The sequence below is a fragment of the Pseudopodoces humilis genome, chromosome 27, assembly GCF_049639895.1.
Source record: "Pseudopodoces humilis isolate 2021_Gansu_Grassland_sample_001 chromosome 27, ASM4963989v1, whole genome shotgun sequence".
Taxonomy (NCBI): Eukaryota; Metazoa; Chordata; class Aves; order Passeriformes; family Paridae; genus Pseudopodoces; species Pseudopodoces humilis.
The window spans coordinates 4,280,828-4,308,063 of NC_142226.1; the positions used below are offsets into that span (position 1 = coordinate 4,280,828).

Consider the following 27,236-nt stretch of genomic DNA (forward strand, 5'->3'; position numbering starts at 1 on the left):
GGGTGGGGCCCACCGGGATGGGAGAGCTCCGGGAGCTCCCCGGGAGCTGGGCTGGAATTCTCCGGGTGCTCATCCGGGATCAGGCCGAGAGTGCGGCCAGGATCAGCCTGGGGGCGGAGCTGGCGACCCCACAAAATGAGGGCAAGGGCTCCCCTGACAGCAGGACCGAGATTCCTCAAGTAGCGGGGCTGGGATGGTGCTCTGGGATTCCCAGGAATTCCAGGTATGATCAGGCTCAGCCCAAGAGACTGAGTTGGGGTCAGCCTGACAGTAGGGCGAGAATGCCAAGCTAAGAACTGGGATGTCCACGGGAATTAGTTTGGGATTCCTCCAGAGGCAGGACTGGGATCCCACCAGATCACAGATCTCCAGTGTGGATGTGCTGGGATGATTCTTCACCAAGAATGGGGCTGGGATATCCCAAGATCACGGCTGGGATTGCCCCTGAGACAGGGCCAGGATTGGGATTCCCCCATCAGTCCCAGGATCACAGCGAGCTCAGGGTCACCGTGTCCCCAACCGGAGTGGCCTCAGAAGTGACCCGAGCAGCATCCCTCGGTGGCAGGGCTGGAGACAGGGATGGGGAGAAGGCGCAGACCGGGCTGTATCCAGTCACGGAGCCGGGAGGCGCGGGGACACACAGAACTGGTGTATTTTTGGGGCAGGATCCACCCGCCCCTGCGATTGCCACGGAGCTGTACAACCCCCGAGCCCCCCCGACGGGCACGGCCCCGGCACAGCAGGGAAACGATATTAACAATATTAACAGCAAATTCGGGGGGCGCGGGACCCCTCAGCCGAAGGGACCCTTGACGTTCTTGGGCTGGAAGAGCGGCTGCTCCATGGGCACGGCCCCCAGGCACTCGGCCGGGCTGCAGTGCCCCGTCTTGCCCGGCTGCCCCGTGGCACCGGGAGGGCCAGGGATGCCGGGGATGCCCTGCTGTCCCACGGGGCCCGGGGGACCCATCTTCCCATAGCCTGGTGGCCCTTGGGGACCTGCAAGAGATGGAGAGAAGGAGGGGTGAGGGGTGGCAGCAAAGTCCAGCCTCGGGCTGGGGGCCACGCGGGGGGACGGGGCTCACCTGGGGGTCCCGGGGGGCCACTGTCCCCCATCAGTCCCACGCCTTTCTCGCCTTTCTCTCCTTTGGCGCCCGGCTCACCTGGGAAGGATGGAGAGGGGTGAGATCCCGGCACAATCACAGCATCCCAGGATCCAGGGACACTGGGAATGTCCTGGGGACACTGGGAATGTCCTGGGGACACCAAGAACATCCCAGGGACACTGGGAAGACCCCAGGGACACCGGGAAGGTCCTGGGGACACCAGGAACATCCCAGGGACACTGGGAATGTCCTGGGGACATCAGGAACATCCCAGGGACACTGGGAATACCCCAGGGACACCGGGAAGGTCCTGGGGACACTGGGAATGTCCTAAGGACACCAGGAACATCCCAGGGACACTGGGAATACCCCAGGGACACTGAGAACGTTCTGGGAACACCCCTAGGACACTGGGAACGCCTCCGGGACACTTGGAACATCCCAGGGACACTGAGAACGACCCGAGGAAACCTGAAACACCTCAGGGACACCGGGAATGCCCCAGGGACAGTGGAAACACTCTGGGGACATCATGGTGGCACTAGGAACACCACAGGGACACTGGGAATGCCCCAGGGACACCGGGGAGGTCCTGGAGACACCGGGAACACCCCAGAGACATCGAGAACACAGCGGGCAGCTAGGAGCTGAGAACTGGGAATACCCCAAGGACACCGAGAACATTCTGGGAATACCCCCCAGGATAGCGGGAATGTCCCCGGGACACCGGGAACGCCGCAGGGACACCGGGAACGCCGCAGGGACACCGGGAACGCCCCGGGGAGCAGCACGTACCCCGCATGCCTGGCACGCCCTGCCGCCCCTCTCTGCCGATCTGTCCCGGCATCCCGGGGGAGCCGGGGGGTCCCGGCCGGCCGGGCAGCCCGTCCTTCCCGGGGGGACCGGGCCGGCCCGGGGATGCCACCATCTCCACCGGGAAGTGCAGCCGCGAGGTGTAATACGCCATCCGCTCTGCGGGGACAGGGACCGAGCTCAGAGCCCGCGGGGACACGGGGAGGGTCCCCGGAACTCGTCCCCAGTCCCCCGTTACCGTCAAACATCTTGTTCAGCTCCTGCCGGATGAACCTCTTGATCTCGTCGTAATTGACATCTCCCTGCAGGGACACGAGGGGACACGCCAGGGGCCACGGCCACCGCGCCCCTCACAGGGACAGGCTCCTGCCCCCCGACACGGCCACGCGTTCTTACCATCATCCCTGGGGGTCCCGGCAGCCCGGCACTGCCCGCGGGGCCCGGGGAGCCCGGGGGTCCCCTCTCTCCCGCGGGTCCCCGTGGCCCCACAAGCCCCATGGAGCCGCTTTTCCCTGGACCCCCGGGCATTCCGGCTCTGCCCTTCTCCCCGGGGTAGCCCCTCTCGCCGGGGGACCCAGCGTCACCCTGCGGACAGGAAAGGCTCAGCTCTGGGGTGCAGGGACAACTGTGGGACGCCGAGGTGGCCGTGGTGGCACAGCCAGGCTCCCCTCACCTTCTGTCCGGCTGGGCCCGCAATGCCCGGTTTTCCTGGGGGTCCCTGGAAAACAGGAACAAGGTGACAGGGATGTCCCCACCCTAGGGACACCCTGGCCAGGCCAGAAGACGCCGCAAATCCATCCCTGTGTCCAGCAAAGCTCCAGAGAACCCTGCTCCTACCTCTTTCCCAACGGGTCCGTCCGGTCCCTGCTCGCCCTGCGAGGTCCAAGAGGGGCAGTGAGGTGGTGACACCGTGTGGCCACCCCCAATGTCCCCAGTGCACCGCTCCGTGCCCTGCTGCACTCACCGGTGGTCCCGGGTGTCCCGGGGGTCCCGGCTGTCCTGGCATTCCCGGCAGACCCCGCTCCCCCACGGAGCCTCGCTCGCCCTTCAGCCCCTGCGAGGAGAGAGCCGGGACCGCAGGGATGAGTGCGGAGCAGGAATGGGGGATCCCAAACCTGCTCATCCCGACCCCAAATCCCAGAGTGAGGGCTCCAGCCCTGGCAGTACTCACCACTCCAGCGAGGCCAGCGGGACCCGGCTGTCCCGGGTTGCCGGGGGGTCCCTGGGGACAGAGACAGGGGGGTCACACTTGATGTCCCCATTCCCTGAACCAAAGGGAGCCCCCGCTGTGATCCCCCTTCACTGGGGGGAAGCTCCAACTTACGATGAGCCCTGGGGGTCCCTGCCGACCTTGGGGTCCCATGGGTCCGGGGTCACCCTGAGGAAGGCAAGTGAGGAGGAGAAGGGGGGTGGTGACAAGGAAGGCAGGCTGGTGACAAGTGCCCAATGTGCCCAGGGCTCAGCCAGCCCTCGCTCACCTCTGCTCCCGGCCGGCCCGTGCTGCCCGGGGGGCCGGGTTTGCCGCAGTCGCCCTAAAAGGAGGAAGGGACATCACGGGCAGAGCAATGAGAGGTTCTCTGGCCATGCCCGTGGTCCCTGGGGGTGTCACCACCACCTAGTGCCACCATCACTCACCTTCGGTCCCGGGAGCCCTGGGTGTCCTGTCTTGCCCTTGAAGCCCTGGAGAGAGAAAAGAGCTGCTGGGTGGGGGTGCCGGCAGAGCACAGCAGGTGATCCTGACCCTGCAGTGCCAGTCCAGGGCCACCACTCGCAGCTCAGTGTCCCCAGGAGCACGTGGTGGGACAGTCCCGGCTCAGGGGAGCCCGTTCTTGGCTGCAGGGACATGCCAGGCACAGAGGATTAGGGAGGGGTGACAAGGAGGGCTGTCACTCACCGGAGGACCCATCATCCCTGGTGGCCCGGGGGGACCAGGGTCACCCTGGGGAGAAAGAGAAAGGGTTGGGGGTGTCCTGGGGGGGGTTGCAGGGTGGCTGCCCCCTACCAGAATCTGGAGAGCTCCAGAGCCTCACCCTCAGCCCTGGCTTCCCATCCTTGCCATCCAGTCCTTCCAAGCCAGCAGGGCCCTGCGGGGACAAGGTGACAGTGTCAGAGGAAGGTTTGCATCGGGGAGCTCTAGAGGTCCCTGGGAATGGGAACAGGTCCCTGGGGAAGGGGAACAGATCCCCTGGGAAGGGAACAGATCCCTGGGAATGGGAACAGATCCCCTGGGAAGGGAACAGATCCCTGGGAATGGGAACAGACCCCTGGGAATGGGAACAGATCCCTGGGAATGGAACAGGTCCCTGGGAATGGGAACAGGTCCCTGGGAATGGGAACAGATCCCCTGGGAATGGGAACAGGTCCCTGGAAATGGGAACAGATCCCCTGGGAATGGGAACAGATCCCTGGGAATGGAACAGGTCCCTGGGAATGGGAACAGATCCCCTGGGAATGGGAACAGGTCCCTGGGAATGGAACAGATCCCTGGGAATGGGAACAGGTCCCTGGGAATGGGAACAGATCCCTGGGAATGGAACAGGTCCCTGGGAATGGAACAGGTCCCTGGGAATGGGAACAGATCCCTGGGAATGGAACAGGTCCCTGGGAATGGGAACAGGTCCCTGGAAATGGGAACAGATCCCCTGGGAATGGGAACAGATCCCTGGGAATGGAACAGGTCCCTGGGAATGGGAACAGGTCCCTGGAAATGGGAACAGATCCCCTGGGAATGGGAACAGATCCCTGGGAATGGAACAGGTCCCTGGGAATGGAACAGGTCCCTGGGAATGGAACAGGTCCCTGGGAATGGAACAGGTCCCTGGGGAAGGGAACAGATCCCCTGGGAATGGAACAGGTCCCTGGGAATGGGAACAGGTCCCTGGGAATGGGAACAGATCCCCTGGGAATGGGAACAGATCCCTGGGAATGGAAACAGGTCCCTGGAAATGGGAACAGGTCCCTGGGGAAGGGAACAGATCCCCGGGGAAGGGAACTGGTCCCTAGGAATGGGAACAGACAGTGGTGCTCCCAGGAGCACCCAAGGGTGACACATAGAAGGGGTCTCACCTGGATTCCCGGGGGTCCAGGGGGCCCGGGGGGTCCTGGCATTCCCGTGGGGCCTCGCACGCCCTCACTGCCCTGCAGGAGCCACAGGAGGTCACAGGCACAGCAGGGACCGGGCACCAAAGCCAGCCACAGCCCCAGGGACACCACAGAGCCACTGCCCGGTGACACTTGTCCCTGGCACTCACCTTCTCGGCCACAGGCCCTGGTGGCCCGGCTGGACCAACCTTTCCCGGGAAACCAGGAGGACCCTAAAGAGAAGAGGGGTGTGAGTGAAGGGAGGACCCCGCAGAAGAGCCCAGCCCATAAATCCTGCTCTTTCCCGGCTTATTTGAATAGGATTGATCTGGGGTTGCTCTCTGCACCTCATCCCACTCGTGCCCCACTTGTATAACCCCCTGTCCCCATCCCTGGCTCTGTGGGGACACGGGGACACAGCCAGGAACAGGCACCATCTCCCAGGGACACCCCCCTGTGCTGGGATTGCCAGCGGGATGTAATTAAAATTCCCGGTGGGATTTACTTACGGGTGGTCCCGGGAAGCCAGGCTGGCCCTGGAAACCCTGTGGAGAGAAAAGAGCTGAGCTGGACCCCAGAGCCACACCCTGCCCCATGGGGGGTGGGGTCCTGGGGGGTCTTGTCCCCTTTGGGGACACTCACCTGGTCCCCCTTCTCTCCAGCGCTTCCCGGGAGCCCACGCTCACCCCTGGGACCCTGCGGAGAGACGGGATGAGGTGGGGGGAGCGCCCCACGGCACCCACAGCCACCCCCTCTCTCCCCACAGCCCCCAGGGTGGGCACCTACCGCTGGCCCCATGGAACCGGGCAGCCCATCCGCGCCAGGGGGTCCCTGGGAAGGACGGCAATGGGATCAGATGGATGTGGCTGGAAGGATCCCAAACCTGGTGCCCACAAAGAGGGTGCACCTGGGGGAGTCCCCGGCCCCACTGCCCCTGGAATGGGGCCCTGAGGGACTCACCAGCTCCCCTTTCTCTCCGGGGGGACCCACGTAGCCTCGCTCGCCTTTGATGCCCTGGGGAAGGGACAAGGTGGGATATGGGGCACGGGTGGAATATGGGGCATGGGTGGGATATGGGGCATGGATGGGATATGGGGCATGGATGGGATATGGGGCACAGATGGGATATGGGGCACGGGTGGGATATGGGGCACGGGTGGGATATGGGGCATGGGTGGGATATGGGGGCATGGATGGGATTTGGGGCACGGGTGGGATATGGGGCATGGATGGGATATGGGGCACAGATGGGATTTGGGGCATGAGTGGGATATGGGGCACAAATGGGATATGGGGCACGGATGGGATATGGGGCATGGATGGGATATGGGGCATGGGTGGGATATGGGGCACGGGTGGGATATGGGGCACGGGTGGGATATGGGGCACGGGTGGGATATGGGGCATGGATGGGATATGGGACATGGATGGGACATGGGACACGGATGGGATTTGGGGCACAGATGGGATATGGGGCACGGATGGGATTTGGGGCACGAGTGGGATATGGGGCACAGATGGGATTTGGGGCACGAGTGGGATATGGGGCACAGATGGGATATGGGGGCACAGATGGGATTTGGGGCACAGATGGGATATGGGGCATGGATGGGATATGGGGCACGGGTGGGATATGGGGCACAGATGGGATATGGGGCACAGACGGGATTTGGGGCACAGACGGGATTTGGGGCATGGATGGGATATGGGGCATGGATGGGATTTGGGGCACAAATGGGATATGGGGGCATGGATGGGATTTGGGGCATGGATGGGATATGGGGCACGGGTGGGATTTGGGGCACAGATGGGATTTGGGGCACAGATGGGATTTGGGGCACGGATGGGATTTGGGGCACGGGTGGGATTTGGGGTACAGATGGGATATGGGACACAGATGGGATATGGGGCACAGATGGGATATGGGGCACAGATGGGATATGGGGGCATGGATGGGATTTGGGACACGGATGGGATATGGGGCATGGGTGGGACATGGGACACGGATGGGATTTGGGGCACAGATGGGATATGGGGCATGGATGGGATATGGGGGCATGGATGGGATATGGGGCATGGATGGGATATGGGGCATGGATGGGATATGGGGCACAGATGGGATATGGGGCATGGATGGAATATGGGGCATGGATGGGATATGGGGCATGGATGGGATATGGGGGCATGGATGGGATATGGGGCACGGATGGGATATGGGGCACAGATGGGATTTGGGGCATGGATGGGATTTGGGACACGGATGGGATATGGGGCAGAGATGGGATATTTGGGCATGGATGGGATTTGGGACACGGATGGGATATGGGGCAGAGATGGGATATGGGGCATGGGTGGGATTTGGGACACGGATGGGATATGGGGCACAGATGGGATTTGGGGCACAGATGGGATTTGAGGTGTGGATGGGACATGGGACACGGATGGGATTTGGGGCACAGATGGGATTTGGGGCAGAGGAGACGTGGGGACACAGAGCACACTCAGGGTGCAGATGGCCATGGTGTGGATGAACAGGGCACTGGGAATGTGTGGGATGGGATTGGATGGACAGGACAGGAATGAGCCCTGCAGGAACACAGTGCTCTGTGCCCACCAGGGTCCCCCAGCTGCGACATGGGGGGGTTCCAGTGAGCACCAGGAGGGCCATGGGGACCCCCGAGGGGGCTGGCAAGGACTGCTGGTCCCCCCAGTACTCACAGGAAGGCCGGGGGGCCCCGTGGCCCCGGGGTAGCCAGGTTGTCCTGGAGGTCCCTGTGTGTGAGGATGATGACATTGAGCCACCCCAGCCAGGTGCCAATCCCCACGGGCCACCGATGTCCCCCTGTCCCCTCATCCCCCAGCACTCACCGGCTCCCCTTTGGCTCCAGCGAGCCCAGCAGGGCCGCGGTCCCCTTGGAGACCCTTTGTGGGGGAAGAGAGGAGATGCAGGGGGGTCTCCTACAGCCCATCCCGGGGCTGTGCCCACCTGGCAGCAGGACCTGGGCCCAGCCCATGGGGTCTGTGACCTCTGCCAGCCTGCTGGGACCCTGCCTGGGCTCCCTCCACCCCTGGCACTGCCACTGGCACTGGGGTCAGTGCCCAGGCGTGGTGGGGACGCTCAAACCCTGTCACTGTGACCCTGGGGTCACAAAAGGCTCAGCCCTCTGGGGGCTGTGTGGGGTGCCCAGCTCTGGCTCCAGCCCTCAGCTCCAGCCTGGTGCCCCCCGTCCTCCTAGGGTGACACGGGGACAGCCTGGAGCGCCAGGGGGACCTGTGGGGTGGGTTAGTGGGGCGATGTGGTGCCGAGGTGACAGAGAACGACAGGACACACTGGCACACCGCAGAGCACGGCCCACAGAGAGCCACAGAGAGCCCATGGGGTGATGGTGACATTAGTGGACAAGGGGACACGAGCAGGAGCGCAGGATCCTCCGAGAGCCACCGGCACAGCCCCACCACCAGCTCCTGTGGGGAGCGAGCAGGGTGGGAGCAGGAGGATGCAGATGGAGGTGGAGATGAAGATGAAGATGGAGATGAAGATGGAGATGGTGGTGGAGGCTGAGTGACCACAGAGGAGTGGCCAGAGGAGAAGGAGGAGGAGGATGAGCCCAGGCAGCACTGGCTGCACACAGGATCCCCCAGGTCCCCACAAGGAGTGGCCCCGGTGACCACCAGGGCAGCTGTGACGGGTCACCCAGCCGAGGTGGCAGGTCCCTGACACACCTGGAACGGCGGAGCTGCACCAGGTCACCGCGGGACCCAGCAGGTGGCGAGTGCCAGCACCAGGTCCCTGAGCTGAGGAAGATCATCTGCAAACGCTGGGTCCGCCGGGACCCCCTGCTTTTGGATGGAGGAGTGGGAATGGAGATGGAGATGGAGTGGAAGGGGAGGGGCGGTTGTGCTGCGGCTGCTCCCGGTGGGGACAGGGACAAGGGACACAGCCAAACCAAGCGGCAGCGACACAGGGCACAGAGCGGAGCCGTGCTGGGTTCTTACGGGCAGTCCGGGTGCGCCCGGCGTTCCAGGAAAGCCTGGGGGGCCCTGAGGGGAGAAACAGGGAGGTCACAGCTTGGAAAAGGCTCTGGGGAGCCTGGGCTGAGCTCCGGGGGTGCCACAGAGCTCCTGCTCCGCCTCCGGGCTGGCAGCACCTTCACCTCCTTCTCCAGCCTCCATGGGGACATCCGTGCCATGCCATGTCACACCTGTGCCTCGCCATGGCCGTGTCACCATGGCCTCAGGGCAGGGTGCCAGGCCCCTTTGGCAACCTGCTTTTAGGGGCTCCGAGCCCCCCAGAACCCCCCTACCCCGGGCAGGGGTACTTACAATGGGTCCGGGTGGTCCCGGAGGTCCGCGCAGTCCTGGTGAGCCCTGGGGAGGGACGGGGGTGCCAGGTGTGACCACAGAGGTGGGGACAGCCCCGAGGGGCACCACGGGACCTGCCACAGCCGCCAGGAGGGGTTGGGATAGCAGGAGAGGGTCCGTGGATGGGTTGGAGCTCACCCACCTGTTCTCCTCTCTCTCCTGGGATTCCTGGGGCACCCGGCAGCCCGGGGTCACCGGCACAGTCAGGGCTGTCACCCTGAAGGAGTGGGGACACATCAGGACCCTGGCATGGCTCTGCCCACTGCCCACCAGCCACTGCTGGGCCCACCAAACCTCCCCAAAGCAGCCTCCGCTCCCCGAAGCTCACACAACTCAGGGATGGTCCTGGATACCCAGCAGGGACCATCCCTGGGGACCAGGGGGTGTGACAAGGACACCAGGATCACTCACCCGAGCCTCCTCCGCTCGCGGGAACTGGGCAAAGCACTGGAAGAAAACCCCGGAGTCACCCAAGCTGTGACAGAGGAGCAGCCTGGCCCTCCTCAGGATCCCTGCTGGGGCTGTGCAGGATCACAGTGGGGTGTCCCCACATTCCCAGAGCGGCCAGTGTGACATTCCCGGTGTCCCCAAAGCACGGTGCTTCCCCCGACTTCCACAAAATCCAATTCTCCAGCCCTCGGGAGCTCCTCTCCAACCTCAGCCTAGCAGGGCCGGGGGATGTCGGGCACAGAGATTCCCTCCCGGAGCTGTGGGAATACTCACCCGGGCACAGTTCTCGCTGCCAGGGACACCTGGCATGCCCCCATCCCCCTTCTCCCCTTCCCCCGGAGCTTCCAGGGCTGCCTGCAGCTGGGCACAGTCCCCGCAGAGAGTCTGGGGGGAAAGGGGAGTCAAGGGCGCCCCGAGGGATCCCCCAGGGCAGGAGGGTGACCCCATCCCCACCCTCTCACCTTCAGCACCTCCATGTTCCTCTCAGTCATGACGGCCAGAGGTCCCTGGAAAAGGGGCAGGGATGGAGGGATGGAACCGTGGATGGAGAGCGGGATGGAGGGAGCGATTGTCCCTGCGGTGGGGGAGCAGAACAGGGGACATTCCCATGGGAATTGTCACCACCTACCAGGTCTCCAGCCGGTCCAGGCAGCCCGGGTAAACCGTTGTGTCCCGGCATGCCCTAAATCCAAGGGGAACACGGAATATTCAAACCCTGCCCTAAAAGATCAGGATTGGCCCCGCTGCTGCTCCCCTCTCCCATCGCTCACCTGGCGGCCGGGGGCACCGGGGGGGCCGGGGGGGCCGGGAGCTCCGGGGGGGCCCTGCAAGACCCCAAAAAACAATCAGAGAGAGGCCAGGGGTGACTGGGATGGGAGGGACAAGGCAGGGGTGGCACCGACCTGCGGGCCAGGCTGGGGCTGCCAGGACATCCCAGTCCATAATCCTGGGGCTCCCTAGGGGTGAGAGATGGGAAAGAGAACTGGGGAGGGTGAAACGGGGCCGGGGGGCTGCTTGTGAGGGCAGGGGTGGGACACTCACCGGCATCCCGTTGTAGTTGGGGTCCTGGCGGGGGCTGGAGGGGCAGGAGCACTCCCCAGGGTCTCCCTGTGGGCAGAGGGGGTGAGGGCAGGGCGGGCAGGGGGTGGCACGGGGGGGACACGGCTCCACCCGGACCCCGACTCACCTTCTCTCCCCGGGAACCCTTCTCCCCCTGCCAGAGGAAAACGGAGATGGGCATTAGGGCAGCCCCCGGTGCCCCCACCCACCGTGTGACCACCCAGAGCCCCCGCACAGCCCCCTGGAGCCCACTCCGCACCTACCGGCTGCCCGCTGGACCCAGGGAGCCCCTGCCGCCCCTCGGGGCCCTGCGAGGAAGAGGAGGGTGAGGAAACTCCCCGGCTCGAGCAGGATCAAGGTGCCAGGAGGGTGGCACTGCCAGGACTCACCGGTGGCCCTGTGACGCTGCTCCCTGGTGGTCCAGGGGGTCCCGTGGCACCTTTGGGGCCCGGAGATCCCTGCAGAGGAAAGACAGCAGGAATGGGGAGCACGGGGGACACCGAGGGCTGGGGCACGCTCCCTTACCTTGGCACCTTTCTCTGCTGCTGTCCCCGGGGGTCCCTGCGGTCCGGGGGGGCCCTGGGGGCAGGACAGGGTGTTGGTTTCCCCCAGTGAGGGGACAGCGCTGTCCCCAGAGTGACCACAACCCACACAGGGGGCTGGCAGGGGTGTGACACCCCACAGCTCCCAGGAACTGGGCACTGCCCCCATCACCCAGGGCTGAGCACCCCAAAACCCCACCCCAAACCCTACTCACAGGGGGTCCAGGGGGTCCGGTGCTCCCGGGGTCTCCCTGGGAAAAGCAGAGTGTGTGAAAGGCACCAGAGCCACCCAGCATGGGACAGCAGGGGACAACACAGGCACCCCAAAACCCACCTGTGGTCCCGGCTGGCTGATCCCCCGCGGTCCTGGCTCACCCTACGGACACAGAGGGGCAGTGAGGTGTCCCCAGGACCCCACACCCAGCCCCTGCACCCCACTCACCTGCAGCCCCTTCGGCCCAGCAGGGCCCTGCACCCCCGGCAGCCCCGGCTTCCCCTAAAACACAGCAGGGTCACCCCGAGGACACGATGCCACCAGGCGCTGTGCCCGTGGGGAGGGGACACTCACGGGTCTGCCCGGCTGGCCGATGCCCGGTGGGCCCTGGTCCCCTTTGGCTCCGGGTTTTCCCGGGATTCCCACCGTGTCCAAGAGGTCCCCGAGCCCGGCGGGGCCGGGCTGGCACGCGTCTCCCTGCGGGGAGGGGACAGCAGAGGGATGGAGGGTGGGTGACACCGCAGTGATGGAGCACAGCTCCCCAAAATGTGGGGGTCTCACCTTGTCGCCTTTGGGGCCGGCTGGTCCCCTGATGCCAGGCTCACCCGACAGCCCTGGGACACCGGCCATGCCCGGGCTGCCCGGGTCCCCGGGGCTGCCAGCGTCGCCCTGGCAAAGAGAGGACAAGGCTGGCACGGGGACGTAGGGGACACCGCACACAGCGGTGACAGCGCCCTCTGCCACCACCAACCCCACCGCAAGCCACCCCGAGCCCCTCTCACCTTCTGTCCCTTCTCGCCAGCGTCGCCGGGTCTGCCCTGGGGGAAACGCAGGAATGGCTCAGGGTGGGGCATCGCCCCCAAAACGGGCACGGCGGGCACAGGGGACACTCACCGCTCTGCCCGGGGGGCCACCAGGGCCCTTTTCTCCCGGTGGCCCCGGCACTGCCTGCACTGTCGCTGTGCCTCGGAGGGCTTGCGGGGTAGGAGGGCACTGCCCGCATTGCTCGCCCTGCGGGAGGACATCCCGGCTGGAAGCTGGATTTGGGGACCGGAACGCGGCCCGAGCAGGGGGATCACGGCCCCCTGCCCTCCCCAGCTCAGCGCTGCCCCAGGTCTCAGCTGAGGAGGTGGATTTGGGGACAGGGCCGGGACAGGGGTGTCCCCAGGGCTGGGCTCACCTTCTCTCCCTTGAGCCCCTGCACACCTGGATCTCCCTTCTCTCCCGGGGTTCCCTGCACCAAGAATCCACAGCAGAGGTGACACCACGGTCCCCAAAACTGGGCTCTGGTACCCCTGAGCCCCCAGACACCTCCTGCACCCCTGGGCTCTCCAGCCTGAGCAGTATCCCCACTCACCGGTCTGCCCGTGGGTCCCACATGGCCACTGTCCCCCTGAAACGGAGCAGGGACAGGGCCAGGAGCAGGATCAGGACTGGGGTCAGGATCAGCCGAGCCTGCCCCGACCCTTCGGGGTGATCCAGCCATTCCCGCTCCTTCCAGGGATGTGAAAAGGGGGCAGGGGAGTCACTCACCTTCTCGCCCTTGATCCCAGCCAGCCCGGAGAGCCCCATTTCGCCCTGCTGGACACTCACGGGTCACTCACCCGGCACGCACAGCACCCCCGGCTGTCCTCCCGGCACGGCAGAGGGGCGGTCCCGCCCCGGTACTCACCGGCAGCCCCGGTACTCACCGGCAGCCCCGGCACAACCTCGCGCAGCGCGGCGAGGATGCGGAGATCGCAGGACTGGCACGAGTCCCCCTGGGATGGCAGGAGGGGACATGGGGACATCGCAGGGGCTGCAGTGGCCGAGCGCGAGGGTGACACGGAGGGTCACACACTCACCTTCTCCCCTTTCATCCCCTGGATGCCGGGATCTCCCTGGGAAGGAAAAGCGGGAGCTGGACGGTGCTCGGTGTCCCCCAGCTCCAGCTGGGGACAGCCCAGCCCACCCCGTGTCACCTACCCTGTCCCCTTTGGGTCCTGCGGGGCCGGGGGTGTCCTGGGAAGGGGGAAACAGAGGGAACATCAGGGGTGCTGAGGTGACAGCGCCGTGCCCTCCATCCCTGGGTTCAGACTCACTGAGATCCCGTCCCTGCCGGGCGCTCCGGGCTCTCCCCGCGGTCCTGGCTTGCCGGGAATTCCGACGGCACCGAGCGTTCCCTCGGGGACAGTGGGACACACCTCGCACGGCTCGCCCTGCCCGGTGGCAGCAGTGAGACACAGGCTGGGGGCTGGGGGTGGCCTCCAGGATGTCCCAGGGAGCCCCAAGGCCGGGGAATGTGCCCGTGGCCACCCCAGGCTACCCTGTCACTGCAGCCACCCTGTCACCACAGCCACCCTGTCACTGCAGCCACCCTGTCACTGCACCTCCCCTGTCACCACAGCCACCCTGTCACTGCACCTCCCCTGTCACCACAGCCACCCTGTCACCACAGCCACCCTGTCACTGCACCTCCCCTGTCACCGCAGCCACCCTGTCACCACAGCCACCCTGTCACTGCAGCCACCCTGTCACTGCAGCCACCCTGTCACCACAGCCACCCTGTCACTGCACCTCCCCTGTCACCGCAGCCACCCTGTCACTGCAGCCACCCTGTCACTGCAGCCACCCTGTCACCGCAGCCACCCTGTCACCACAGCCACCCTGTCACCGCAGCCACCCTGTCACCACAGCCACCCTGTCACCGCAGCCACCCTGTCACCACAGCCACCCTGTCACTGCAGCCACCCTGTCACTGCACCCACCCTGTCACCGCAGCCACCCTGTCACCACAGCCACCCTGTCACTGCAGCCACCCTGTCACTGCAGCCACCCTGTCACTGCACCCACCCTGTCACCACAGCCACCCTGTCACTGCACCCACCCTGTCACTGCAGCCACCCTGTCACCACAGCCACCCTGTCACTGCAGCCACCCTGTCACTGCAGCCACCCTGTCACCACAGCCACCCTGTCACTGCACCTCCCCTGTCACTGCACCTCCCCTGTCACTGCAGCCACCCTGTCACTGCACCCACCCTGTCACTGCAGCCACCCTGTCACCACACCCACCTTGTCACTGCACCCACCTTGTCTCCTTTCGGCCCCAGGACTCCGGGGAGACCCTGTGGGAGAAAAGCAGGGACGGGGCTTCTTCAGGGAGGCCACGGAGTGCCCCAGCAGTGCCACCCAGCAGCCCTCAGCTGGCCACCAGCTGCGTCACGGGATGATCCTGGCCCCGAGCGAGGCTCCCGGCTTTCCCAAAGCCCTCTCGGCTGCCGGATCTCGTCACCTCTCCGGCCAAGCGGCCCCAAACCCGAGCCAAGAAACCCGGTCCTGGCCCCGGCTTTTGGCTCCCAGCTCCTGCTACTCACGGGTGTCCCAGGCGATCCTCCGGGTCCAGGAGCTCCTGGGCTGCCCTAGAGCCAGAGATGGGAAGCACTGAGCTCAGCAAGGGGAAACACTGCAGCCCTGGGACACCCCTGTCCCGCCCTGGGGTTTCCTGCCCCCCAAGCCAGGCCCTTGGGCCATCCAGGTGGAGCTTGAGCAGCTGATGGCTCCAGCTCAGCCCCGGTGGATCCGGCTCTGGATGGGATTCCCAGAACGATCCCCCTGCCCAGCCGGGACCCCTTTCCCTCCACTCACCTTCTCTCCCTTCCGACCTGGGGGGCCACCGGGGTCACCCTGGAAGGGACGAAAGGTGGTGTTAGCCCTGCTCAGGGGCCCTGGTCAGCCAGCTCTGGCTGTGGGGTGGCACCCTGCCCCTCCCATAGCAATGCCCACCATGGGGACACCACCTTGGCACAGGGGACCTCACCGGCTTCCCTGGAATGCCAATCCCTGGAGAGCCTGGCTTGCCTGGGGGTCCTGGTTCACCCGCCAGCCCCTCAGGTCCCACGAGGCCCGGGTCACCCTGGAGGACAATGGGGAGGTGGCAGTGCTGGCAGTGCCACCAGGTGCCCCATCTGCCACCCCATCACCCCCCCCCAAACCCCAGGTACCTTCTGGCCCTTGGGCCCCACCACGCAGATCTCTCCAGGCCGGCCCTGCCAGGAGGGGAGTGGGATGTGAAGGCTCCTGTGGCCAGACCTCCCAGCCTGGGGGATGCCCAGGGGTGCCCAGGGGGTGCCCAGGTACAACCCAGCACTACTCACGTCACGCCCGGGGCGCCCCGGCTTGCCCTGCAGTCCCCCGTCACCCTTCTCGCCCTTCTGGCCCTGCAGGACAGACAGATGTCACCTGTGGAGTCACCCGTGGTGTCACCCCAGCTACCCAGGTTGGGACTGGCAGGTCCTGGTACCTCTGCCACCATCCCAGGTGTCCCTGCTGCCATGCCAGGACCCACAGGTGGGCTGGACTCACCTTCTGCCCCTCTGCGCCAGCTGGCCCCGGCAGTCCCTGCACGGGGGGCAAAGTGGGTGACCAGGTGGGCTCGTGCAGGTGCCCAGGTGGGCTCGGGCAGGGTCACCTCCTGCTCTGTTCATGCCCACACGGAGCTGGACCCCCCACCCCAGCCCAGGACGGGGGGACCCCCGCGGTGTCCCCACACCTTGTCCCCACAGGTAAATGTCACTTACCACCTGCCCACGCTGCCCCTTCTCACCCTGCGGCCCCTCGGCACACTGGGAGGAGGAGGAGGAGGAGGAGGAGGAGGAGGTGAGAGGGGAGGCAGAGATGGGGAGAGGGGGTTTGGGGAGGGTTTGGGGGGGGTCTCACCTGCACGGGGCCGCCAGGGTGGGTGCGCACACAGTCCATGCCCTGCGGAGGGGAGAGGAGGCTCAGGGACAAGGGTTGGGGGGCTCTGGGGGACAGGAGCACGGCCAGGGCAGTCCCCCGTGTGCCAGGGACCCCGCAGGGAGCAGTCCCCCAGCAGAAGGGACAGGTCAGGGCCATCAGGGACACTCACACGGTCACCCTTCTGCCCTTTGCCACCGGCGGTGCCAGGGAGGCCCCGCTCGCCCTTGGTGCCCTGCAAGAGAGGGACGGAGGGTGACAAACGGGCACAGGGTGTCCCCACAGCCCAGAGTGTGCTCACAGCTCCTGACAGGGGTGCTCTGGCATCTCCCACATTCCCGCTGGGTGTCCTGGGGGGTGACAAACCTACCTTTGGACCTGTGGGACCGAGGGTGACCTGTGGAGACAGGAGAAAGGTGTCCCCCAAGGGCATGGGGACTTCAAACGGCAGCAGCAGCAGAACCTTGAGCCCACCACTGTCCCCATCCTCCCAACACTCTGTCCCCGAGTGCCACCATGGGGCATGAGAGGTCCAAAACACCTGCCACCCCCCTGCCACCCCCCTGCCACCCCCCTGCCACCCCCCTGCCACCCCCTGCCACCCCCCTGCCACCCCCTGCCACCCCCCTGCCATCCCCCCACCCCCCAGCCAGCGGTTGCTGTAGGAATGGGGCCACATCTGGAAAGGATCCAGATGTTGCAGGGCCCCAGGCTGGGAGGAGCTGTAGGGTCGTGGGGGGCTGGTGACAGCACCCCGGTGGCTTTTGCCACCCCCAATTCACAGCCCAGCCTGGCCAGCTTGGGGTCCCCGTGTCCAGTGCCACACTCACATTTCCTGATGCCGCCTGGGGTGAGCAGGGAGGGCACTGGAAGAGACGGGGATGGAAGCTGGGAGCAGCTCCACACACTGCCCATGGCACCCCAAACCTCAAAAACCCCACAGCCACTGCCCCGCTCCCCCGGGCACCCCACACCCATGGGGATCACCCAGCAGCATCTCCCCCCATCCCCGGAGCTTCCTGGGCATGGGGAATTCCTGGGTGGAGAAGGGAAAAGCCACGGTGTTTCCTCCTTGGGGAGGTGACAAAATGTTGGCCTGGCTCTCCCTGTGGATCCCTGCCTTGACCACGGCTTGGCCAGGCCAAACCAGCCTCTCCAGGCTGCTCCCACAGGACTGGGGACAGGCAGGATGTGGCTGTGTCCCCACAGCCTCCAGCCCTGACCCGCACACCCGGCAGGATCCCACCCCGGAACACTGCAGTGAATCCCTGTGGTGGGATGAGGGATCCCAGAGACGTTCAGGGACGAGGAACAGGAGCGCTGGAGATGTTCCCCAGCTCTGGCAACGCTCCGGAGAAGCTCAGAGGGAACAAAGAGGCCCTTGGCCATAGCTGGGATTGCTCCAGTAGCAGCAAAGAGTGAGTGGGGCCTCAGTTCCTGCTTGGGGGAGCAGAACAGCCACTCTTCCCAGCATCCCTGGAACAACTGGGAGCTCCTACATGGGGCAGGGACAGAGCCAGCCTGGATTTGGGCCAGTGGGGGACACCCTGGGGTGGCACTGGAAGGGGAGCAGAGCTGGGCGTGCCAGGACAGCCGGGCTGGGACACCCTCACCTTTTCCTTGGGATCGTCCCTCAGGCTGGTCCTTCCTGAGCTTCTCCCTGGCTCCTGTAGGGCAGAAGGAGCTCGTGGCGGTGCCTGCCTGGATTATCCCACTCTGGGGTGCTCCCTCTGGGTTATCCAGGGGTCTGGGATCCCCAGGGATGGGACCACAGGAGCCTTCCCCTCCCTCATTCCCTCTGGCCACCGACACCTCCCTCACCAGCACTGGGTGGAAAAAGAGAGGCAGGGATTTTCCAGGGGCTGGATCAACTGGGCATGGGATGGGGACTGGGATGGGGGTGGAAATGGGGATGGGGACAGGATGGGGACCCAGGATGGAGATGGAGATGAGGACAGGCACCAGGAAGGGGATGGGGAGCAGGAATGGAATGGGGCTGGGGGTGGGGATGGGGTCGGAGGCAGGGATGGGACCGGGATGGAGCCGAGGTGGCGCTGCTGGAGCTCACGGTGCCCAGCGGCTCCTCCAGGCAGAAGCAGCGGGTGAACACCCGGCCCTCGGGCTGCGGCACCATCTCGATGAGGTTGCTGCTCTGCATCAGCTCCGCTTGCCGGCGAGTCTTGGGTGCTTCTGTCTGGCACTGCAGGGAGACAGCGGGGTCACGGGGAGGCTGCCGGGGGACAGCCAGGGCTGTGGGGACACGGCGGTGACACGGAGGGGACAGACCTGCTCTCACTGTGCCTCAGTTTCCCTTGTGGGGAAAACCCTGAGCGTGCACAGGGCAGTTCCAGGATCCGGCCGGGATTGGGGTGGGGGCTCAGGGGCACTCAGGGGCACTCGGGGGGACTCAGGGGCACTCGGGAGCACTCGTTTGCACTCGGGGGCACTCAGGGGCACTCGGGGGCACTCGGGGGCACTCGGGGGCACTTGGGGGAACTTGGGGGCACTCGGGGGCACTCCAGGGCACTCGGGGGCACTCACCCCACCAGCTGAGATCTCGCAGCACCCCTCCTGCCTGGCCAGCTCGGCGTCACAGTAGATCTGGGCTTGCTGGATGTCAAACTGCGGCAGGACGGGGGTGGCAGGTCAGGGCCGGCCCCGGTACCGCCGGCAGAGCTGCCCTGACCCCGCGGGCACTCACCCGGACCGGGGTGCCACGCACGGCGTCCAGCCCCAGGAAGGTGTTGCCCTCCGGGGCCAGCGCCTGCCGCGGTCCCAGCGGCTTGGAGGAGATGGAGGAGCAGTCCAGGTGCACGGACACAGCGTGGCCCTGCACAGCCACCACCACCTTGTGCCACCTCCCGTCGAACAGGGACGCCACGGCCTTGCCCGCAAAGACGGCGCTGACGGAGCTGGCCCCCGGCGCCCTGGCCTGGAACTCCAGGCTTTTCTCGGGGCCGTGCACGGACAGGGAGAGCTGGGCACAGAGGGGACAGCACTCAGGGACGGCTCCTGGCTGTTCCCTGCTGTGTCCCACCCGTTCCCGGGATGTACCTGGGGGTATCCCTGCCGGTCGGTGACCTGGAAGAGGTACCAGTGCTCCCCGGTGCTGTTCTTCTTCAGCAGCAAGGTGAGGACCAGGGTGAAGGTGGGGGACAGCCCCCGGGGGAACACCTGCCTGTGGGGAAGGGTTTTGGGGTGGCTGGACCCTGTGGGGTGTTCTGGGGATGGAGCTGGCACCAAGGCTGGTGGCACCCATCCATAGGGCACTTTCAGGTGGCAGCATCACCCCAACAACCCCCTGTGGGTCCTGCCACCTTCTGTCCCCACCGGTGGCACCCCAGATGTCATCACAATGGATAGATGCCCCTCATGGGGTGGCTGCAGCGCCCAAGGCCGTATTCTTATCCCAAAATTTTGTCCCTGGGAAGCCAGGAAATGCATCCATCATCCCCAAGGCAGCTGTGGCAGCCTTTCCCCAGCTCACCCACAGCCCATTAAACCACTGGAAATATTTGCTCTGGGCTCTGCTCCGCTCCCGGCCTTGGCTCCACACCCGCGACTTTCCAAGCCACAGCCCTGGAGCTGGACCAAGGGATGGGGACTGGGACAAGGCCAGCGGTGCCCCCTGCTCTCCAAGGGGCACGGGGACACCCTGACTGCACACCGGGGTGGGCAGGCACACGTGGGATTTCACAGCCTGGATACCGGGGCTGTCCCCGTGTCCAGACTCCCCAAGGCTGGATCTGGGATGCCAGAAGCAACCGGCCAAGAGCAACACCAGCCTGGAGCATCCACCATCCATCCCGAAGCCATCCGAGGATTTGGCTGCCCAGGCTGGACCTCCTCGCCCTCCGGAGAGCCCCATGCCCGGCACGGCTCTGTGCCAGCCCGGGGGGATGTGGGGACAAACCGCAGCCGTTTCCTGCAGGAACAGCTCCCCAGGACGTGGATCTGCTCCCACCCTGCCACGCTGCAGCGTCCCTGCCAGCCCTGGCACCGTGGGCACCAGAGACACAGGGGACAAGGGTCAGTGGCCTTGTGCCCCCCCAGCAGCCCCTCCACACACCCAGCAGTGCCTGCTCAGAGCTGAGCAGCCTCTGGAGCTCATCTGGACCCCGTGAGCTCTGCCAGGAGCAACCACAGAGCAGCCCCAGAGCCCTGCTTGTGCAAGGTTTGGCCACCAGCCGACAGATCCGTGACAGCCTGGGGTTTACTTTCGAGGAGGATGGACTCAAGGCAGCCCCAGGGTCCTCAGTGTCCCCACGGGTGACACGGAGCTGCCTGGCATCCCTGGCACGAGCTAAGGGCAAAGCCCAGCCAGCTTCACCCAACCTTACAACATCCGGGGATGGTGCCTGGGGGAGCTTTGGGTCACCTCAGGGCCACCCCACGGGTCACCCAAGGCCACCTCTTGGGTCACCCAGAGTCTCTCACCGCGTGGGCTGGACCAGGGGCACGGTGCCCAGGCGCAGCACCACCGGTCCCCGGGCGCTGCGGATCTTCTTGATGGATGAGATCTTCAGCAGCTCAAACCTTTTAATCAGGTTAAAACCTACAGGACAGAACAGGGGATGTGAACCAGTCTCCAGGCAGGACACAGAGCCCATCCCAGAGTGTCAGGGGACCCCTGAGAGGGTCTTTCCTTACCCGTGACATTCTCGTACTTGTCCCCAACCAGATCCTCGTCCCAGAGCTGCGGGCACAGCTCCCCTGTGAGGCAAACCAGCACATCACTGTCACTGCAGTGTCCCCAGGCAGCGTGGGACAAGCAGGGTGAGACCACACGGAGCTCTCCAAGCCCAGGAGAGTCTCGGGGTGCTGTCAGGAGCCGGGGCCAGCCCCCCGAGAAAGCGCTGAGCAAGCAAACCCCGCTCCCACGGCAGGGGCGGCTCCCGGGAGCCGAGAGGAGCGAATCTGGAGCAGTTCGGAGGGGACAGAGCTGGCCCTGCTGCCTCCCACAGGTGAAATGCTTTCCCCAGCTCTGGCGGGCTTTGCCTCCAGACGGCCCCGCGGCTGGAATCAGCATCAGGAGACTCGGACCAGTGCCAAGGACGCCCCCAGTGCCATCGAGAGCTGTCCCTTCCTGTCCCATCCCGGGGACAGCTCAGAGCTGGTGGCCCTAGGAGACAGGCGTGAGGGTCCAGCCGGAGGCTGAGGCGCAGGAAATGCCGTGTCAGGAGCGGTCACGGGTTGCTGCTGCTGTTTGCAGGGATAAATCACGGCTCCGGCAGCACCGACCCACCTCCAGATGCGCCAGATGTTGGGAGGTGCGAGATAATGGAGTAAACAAAGGGGTAGAGAGAGAGGGATTTCTTTTGCCTCCACGCAAGCCGGCCCTGGAGCAGGATGGAAGCCAAAGATTCTCCCACCTCTTCCTCAAGTGTTCCTGAGGGGGTCTCTGACCCCCCCCTGCCCCCCTCTGTCCAAGAGCCTGGCACCACCGTGGCTTGTGCCCCAGGGCCAGCAGAGGTGTGGGGACACGCTCTGGCCCTGGGGACCCCAGACACGGCCCTGGGGACCCCAGACACGGCCCCAGCAGTGGGAGCTGTCAGTGTCACAGCCAGGGGCAGAGTCCCCTCCCGCCGGCGCTGACATCACCCTCAGCAGCCCAGGGGACACAAAGCAGAGCATAAATCACCCCAGTGCGAGCCTTTTGAAGCCTCTGCCAGCCCTGCTGTTGATCCCAATAGAAAATCTCGCCTGTCCAACCCTCCGTCCCTCAGGAAAGGCCGGGACACGGGAGGCCACGCCGTGCCGGGCAGCAGGAGCGGGTGACAGTGACAGGGTTCCCTCCGGGGCAAACCCGGGCCCCCCGGGCCGAGCCACCGCTGATGCAACCACGGCGTCACTTCCAGCGGCTCCTCCCGTGGAGCCCGGAGCTCATCCCACATCGGGACCCACACTGGGCTCTGCCATCGTGCCCCTGTCCCCAGCTGCACGAAGGGACATTTTCAGAGGCAGGTGAAAGATGACATGCTGACTAAGGCATGAGTCTGTGACTCAGAAGACGACTGAACATGGGAGTTTAGCTATAAAGTTCCACTGTGATATTTGGTAATTTAGTCGCTCTATTTCAGTGAGCTCTTCTCTTTGAAACAAGTACCTTGCAGAAACATTGTAAGGGTAAAGGTATTAACGTCAAGCACCCCCCAGCCCTCCACCGTCGTGTGGATCATGGCCAAACCTCTTCCCGACTCGCAGCTGGAGGCCAAACCTCCCTAGGGAGCTCTGTGCATCCTCACCCTGCCCCGAGTGGCCCTGGCTCACCTGCCCTGTCTGCTCCCGCTGTCGGACACGGCTGCCTTGGCTGCCAGCTGGCTCCGAGTGTCCCCTGGCTGAGAGTGGCCCAGCCCCATCCCTCCCCTGATGGCTGTGGGGGCGGTGTCGGGGTGTCCCGGGCTGGTTTCCCGCAGCCGGGCTCGCTCGGTTTGTCTGTCCCTGGCCCCCTGCCCGCGTGGGATGCTGAGCAAAGCCCCGGCGCTCAGTCCGCAGCCACCACTCCAGTCCTGGCACGTGGGGACCTGGCACAGCTCACTCTGTCCCCGGCCACCTCTGCTCTGCCAACCCTGGGTCTGACCCAGCTGTTCCCTCCTTGCCGCAGGGACAGGCAAAGGAGTGGGGTGGCTCCCGAGCCCTCACACCGGTGGTCCTCACCTTCCTCTGGCGGCAGCTCCTTCCCCTGGCAGGCGCTGACGAGCCCGGCGAGCGCCAGGGCCCAGAGACCCCTCATGGTGCCCGTGGTGGAGGATCAGGGCCCGCGCGGCTGCCTGCAAGGGAGAGACCCCGGGCAGCAGCGGGATGGGCACCAGGTGGCCACCAGCCCATGAGGTTGCCCACACCAGGAAAGCCACCAGCATGGAGTGGCGCTGACCCTCGTGGCCATGGCTCGGTGATGTTTTGGGGATGATTGTGGCCCCCACCCATCTGCTGCACACCCACCCCAAGCCTCAGCATCGCAGCATCCCTGGGTGTCAAAGCCCAGCACCCGGATTCACTGCAGACACTGGGAAATGCAATGACTGAACCTCCCCAGAGTGGCTCCTGCGTGCACCCACCCAGGAAGGTCTCGCCTCCTCCCGTTTTATCTCCCTGTCCCGTGTGGGTCCCGGGGTGTCCCTGCAGGTCACCCCGACCTGGCCTCCCTCCTGCTTCCTGCCACGAGGCAAGCTCGGGCTGCAGGCAGGGAGCCGGAGCCGGGACGGACCGGACACGCTCGGCTCCAGGGGCTGCTGCCAGAGCGGGACGTGCATCCCTGCTCTTCATCCCACGCACAGCCTCCGGGACCTCCGGCAGCGGGGCCACCTCTGCCCTGCTTGCTCGGGGCTGTCTCGCAGCCTCAGCTCTTCCCAAGCTCCCAGCCGCCCTGTCCTGAACCACAACCCCTTCCCCGCTTGTCCTCTGCGCTGCCACCCGCCCCCCTGGCCTGGCGCTGCCCGCACCCAGCTCTTCTCCCATCCCTGTACCCTCCGCGCCCCACACTCCGCTCCCCAGCTCCCCCCGTCCGCTCCCCGCCTTCCCTGCGCCGCACCCTCCGCACCGGCGGGTCCCCGCGGCCCCGGGCGTGATTAACTCCGGTGATTAACAGGGAATCCCCCCTCGTCCTGTCCCGTCCCGTCCCGCCGCAGGGCCGGGCTCCGCCCGCCTCCGGTGCGGGGCTGCCTGGGGCTCACCTGCGCGGGGCTCGGCGGGGACGGGGCTGCCGAGGGGGTGCGGGACACCGGGAACTCCGCCGCGGGACACCGGGAACTCCGCCGCGGGACACCGGGAACTCCGCCGCGGGACACCGGGAACTCCGCCGCGGGACACCGGGAGCCGCCGCGCCGCCCCCCCCACCTTCTCCGCCTCCCTTCGGGGGGGTCCGAGCCGCCCCCCAAGCGCTGCCCGCCCTCCGTACCACCCCCCCCAAACCCGGGGGGGGCCTGGGCCGCAGCCTGCCTTCACATCCCCGCCCTTCTCCTTCTCCTCCTCCTCCACCCCCGGGCGCCTCCCCCGGCAGCGCTTTCCCTCCCTCCCCACTCTCCTTCCCCCCTCTCCGGCTGCTGGACCCGGGCCCAGAAGAGGGGAACCCCAATCCCGGGAGTGGGGTGTAGCCCATTCCCTGGCTGCCATCCCTGTGGAGCGGCTCTTCCTCCCCGCGGGGAACTGAGGGCACCCGGCTGCTGGCACCGGCGGTGGCATCGCTGGCCACAATGTCCCTGCGTGAGGAGGGTGTCCCTCAGGGATGTTCCTTCACTGGCACGACCCCAGGAGCAGCTCCGGGCAGACGGCGAGGCGCGGGGGCAGCCAGCCCGCTGTGTGACACTGAGCTGGTGTCCCCTCCCTGCGCCCTGGGGTGGCTTGGGGACAGTCTGGCTCAGGCCGAGGTGCCCGAGGTCAGAGCGCTCAGACGGGATCGCTGCCACCAAGCCTGCCGCTGGCACCGCTGCTGCTCCCACGTCCCCAGCAGCAGCAGCAGCAGCAGCAGCGGGGCTGCTGATTTCCCAGAGCCCTGCCAAGCCCCGGAGGGATCCGGCGCCCATCCCAGCGCCCCCGCGCAGCATCCAGCCCCTCGCCGCTGGGACGTGGCAGCCTGGAATGCTGCCCCGGGGCCTGGCTGCCCCGCTCTGCTCCATCCTCACATTCCCATGCGTGCCAGGCCGCCCTGATACCCCCAAAACAGGCAGGGAACGAGCCCAGCTCGTGCAAGTTTGGGATTGGGGGGGTGCAGAGTGTCCGCTGGCATCTCCATGGCTGCATTCCAGTGCTGGGGTGGCACAGGGATCCTCAGGATGGCTCAGCTGCGTTTTCTCCCAAATTGTGATGGATTTATTTAGGCTGCAGCTTTACAGACGCGTGAGGGACGCACGGATCTCCATAAAGTCGCTAATTAATAACTGCTGGTTAGGCAGAGGCAGTAAATAAGCTGTCGTGGGCAGCCCCAGCGGCTCGGCTCCGCCAGTCCCGGCGACGTGGTGACAACGCTCCCGCGAGGTGCCTGCTGAGGTAATTAAGGGTAATTAAAGCGAGTGGGAAGGAAAATACAGCGAAACTTTTCTCGCTCCCGAGTTTGGGGTGATTGTTCACCTCGAGCTGTTCTTTGTTTGGGGCCACCCAGCAGCAGTGAGCCTGGGGCGGGAGAGCTGGTGGGGGGTGTGTGTCCTTTGGGTGGGGGGCACGACCCCAAAACCGGCCCCACATCCCATCCCGACCCCACAGCAGAGCAGGGATGAAGGGCAGCCTCAACCAATCCTCTCCAGCTCCCAGGATCCTCAATTCATCATCAAAACACTTTGGAGGGGTTACAATTGAGGCACCCTTCCTGTGCCTCCGTTTCCCTCACTTCCCAGGGTGCTCTCCTGGGTTGGTTGTCCCCAACCCAGTGGCACAAAGCGATCCCGCGGAATCGTGGAAAACTCCGCTCCGTGCAGCTCCTGCTTCCCGTTGCTGTTCCAGTGCACGGGATCGGCATTTCCAGAGGGAAAAAGAAGCTGGATCCCGCCTCCCCAGAACTCTCCCTTGGAGCGGCGCCGAGCGGGGGGATGGAAAGCAGGATCCTGGAGCCCCTGCCCACCATCCCAGCATGGAAAAAGCAGAGGCACGCTGTGCTTCCAAGAAACTGCCGCGCCGCCTGCCAAGAAACACGAGCCGAGACAGAGCCCGACAATCTCTGGCCTGGAGATAATTTTGCCTTTTGCGTCACCGCAGCGGTTGTATCACCCCGTGGCTCCCCGCTTGTCATACCGAGCTCAGCCCCCCACCAAAGGCTCCCCAAATCCAGGGAATGAGGGTTGGGATGACGCCGTCAGGACCATGTTGGCTCAGAGGCAGCTGCCGGCCTGGACGAGGCACAGGAGGGAATTCCTGCGGCGAGGATTTCAGCGGTTCAGCATTAATTTCTGCACCAATCCAAGCACAACCCAAACCTTCCCCCCCACCCCCACTACCCCCTTCCTCCACATAATTCCAACCAGGAAGAAAAGCGTCTGCAGGAATTCTTTCCAGCTTCGTTGGGCCGCGGTGTGTCCGCGTGCTAGAACAGCACTTTTGCCTCTTTTTGGTGAAATTTCTTTCCCGGAGAGCGGAGGGTGAAGCTCCGGGGAGCTCCCGTCCCCCCGCGCAGCCTCAGAGCCGCTTCTCCATCATTTCCGCCCCCCAAACCTGGTATTTTTGGCACTGGGGGGACACAGCCCGGCTCCGATGGGAGCTGCAGATGGAGAATGGCTCCAGAGTTTTGGGATCTGCTCTCACCCACCCTGTACCCCCCGTCCCGCAGGACTGAGGGCTGTCCCTTGTCCCCCTGTGCTGGGACACACCACGAGCCTGTGCCTCTCGCCCGGGCTCTGTTCCCTCGCCCCATCTGGCGTCTCCATGAGTAATAAAAGCTGCTAATTGCCAACAGATGCCCCAGGAAACCCTGACGCTGCCTCTCGCGGCTGTGTTTGGCTGGGAAGGAGAGGAGGGGAGCTGGAGCAGGCTCCGGATCCCCCAAAGCAGGGGGTAGGGGGATCCCAGTGCGTGGCAGAAACCAGAAACCAGAACCAGAGCATGTGGCTGCCAGCAGAATTAGGGAGCAGCGGGGGGACACCCCAGGCAGGGGAAGGTGCCCCTGACCCACACCCTCCATGGGGCTGGGAGCCACAGCCGAGCCCCACGGCATCCCCTGGCTGTGCAAGGACCTGTCATCCACAGTCCTGACCCCTGGCATGGGCAGCCAAAGTCCTCGTGTTCGTGCCAACCCCTCCCAACACAGCTGGACCCCCCTTAGGGGGTGGCAGTGGAATAATCTGGCTCCTTCCACCCCCTCCTCTTCACTCCCATCACCACCGTGGGAGCCCCAAATGTTTTTTTCCCGTGCCCCAAAGCCAATCTGGGAGCTGCTGGGATGAAGTGCGTTATGAACTGGAAGTAGCATGGA

At 65.4% G+C, this 27,236-nt stretch overlaps 1 protein-coding gene across 3 annotated transcripts; it reads right to left on the reverse strand.

Moving 5' to 3' along the window:
- Positions 1-698: 698 nt before the first annotated feature.
- On the reverse strand, positions 699-24,137 carry COL16A1 (collagen type XVI alpha 1 chain). Of its 3 annotated transcripts, none has more exons than XM_088067493.1 (71): positions 24,013-24,137; positions 22,997-23,109; positions 20,990-21,052; positions 20,777-20,894; positions 19,394-19,517; positions 19,041-19,316; positions 18,881-18,961; positions 18,408-18,539; positions 17,953-18,006; positions 17,170-17,205; positions 16,710-16,736; positions 16,512-16,574; positions 16,322-16,363; positions 16,183-16,227; positions 15,968-16,003; positions 15,760-15,822; positions 15,607-15,651; positions 15,423-15,518; positions 15,251-15,289; positions 14,980-15,024; positions 14,695-14,730; positions 13,706-13,822; positions 13,590-13,625; positions 13,469-13,504; positions 13,316-13,384; positions 13,158-13,202; positions 12,982-13,017; positions 12,805-12,858; positions 12,519-12,635; positions 12,407-12,442; positions 12,186-12,293; positions 11,979-12,101; positions 11,853-11,906; positions 11,745-11,786; positions 11,626-11,661; positions 11,394-11,447; positions 11,258-11,326; positions 11,132-11,176; positions 10,996-11,022; positions 10,851-10,916; positions 10,712-10,765; positions 10,580-10,633; positions 10,438-10,491; positions 10,271-10,315; positions 10,083-10,193; positions 9,771-9,806; positions 9,502-9,576; positions 9,321-9,365; positions 8,994-9,038; positions 7,866-7,919; positions 7,716-7,769; positions 5,958-6,011; positions 5,784-5,828; positions 5,640-5,693; positions 5,507-5,542; positions 5,168-5,230; positions 4,983-5,054; positions 3,947-4,000; positions 3,811-3,855; positions 3,552-3,596; positions 3,395-3,448; positions 3,241-3,294; positions 3,088-3,138; positions 2,881-2,970; positions 2,754-2,789; positions 2,590-2,634; positions 2,313-2,501; positions 2,155-2,218; positions 1,899-2,075; positions 1,083-1,160; positions 699-996 (listed from the first exon to the last, which is right to left on the reverse strand). In XM_088067493.1, exons 2-71 carry the CDS (start codon positions 23,070-23,072, stop codon positions 794-796), a joined length of 4,803 nt encoding a protein of 1,600 aa, XP_087923619.1. In that variant the 5' UTR covers positions 23,073-23,109; positions 24,013-24,137; the 3' UTR covers positions 699-793. The 3 variants fall into 3 exon arrangements, with proteins under 3 accessions (XP_087923619.1, XP_087923618.1, XP_087923620.1); XM_088067492.1 differs by having other exon boundaries at positions 13,158-13,205; XM_088067494.1 differs by lacking the exon at positions 10,083-10,193 and having other exon boundaries at positions 13,158-13,205.
- Between the last annotated feature and the right edge of the window lie 3,099 nt (positions 24,138-27,236).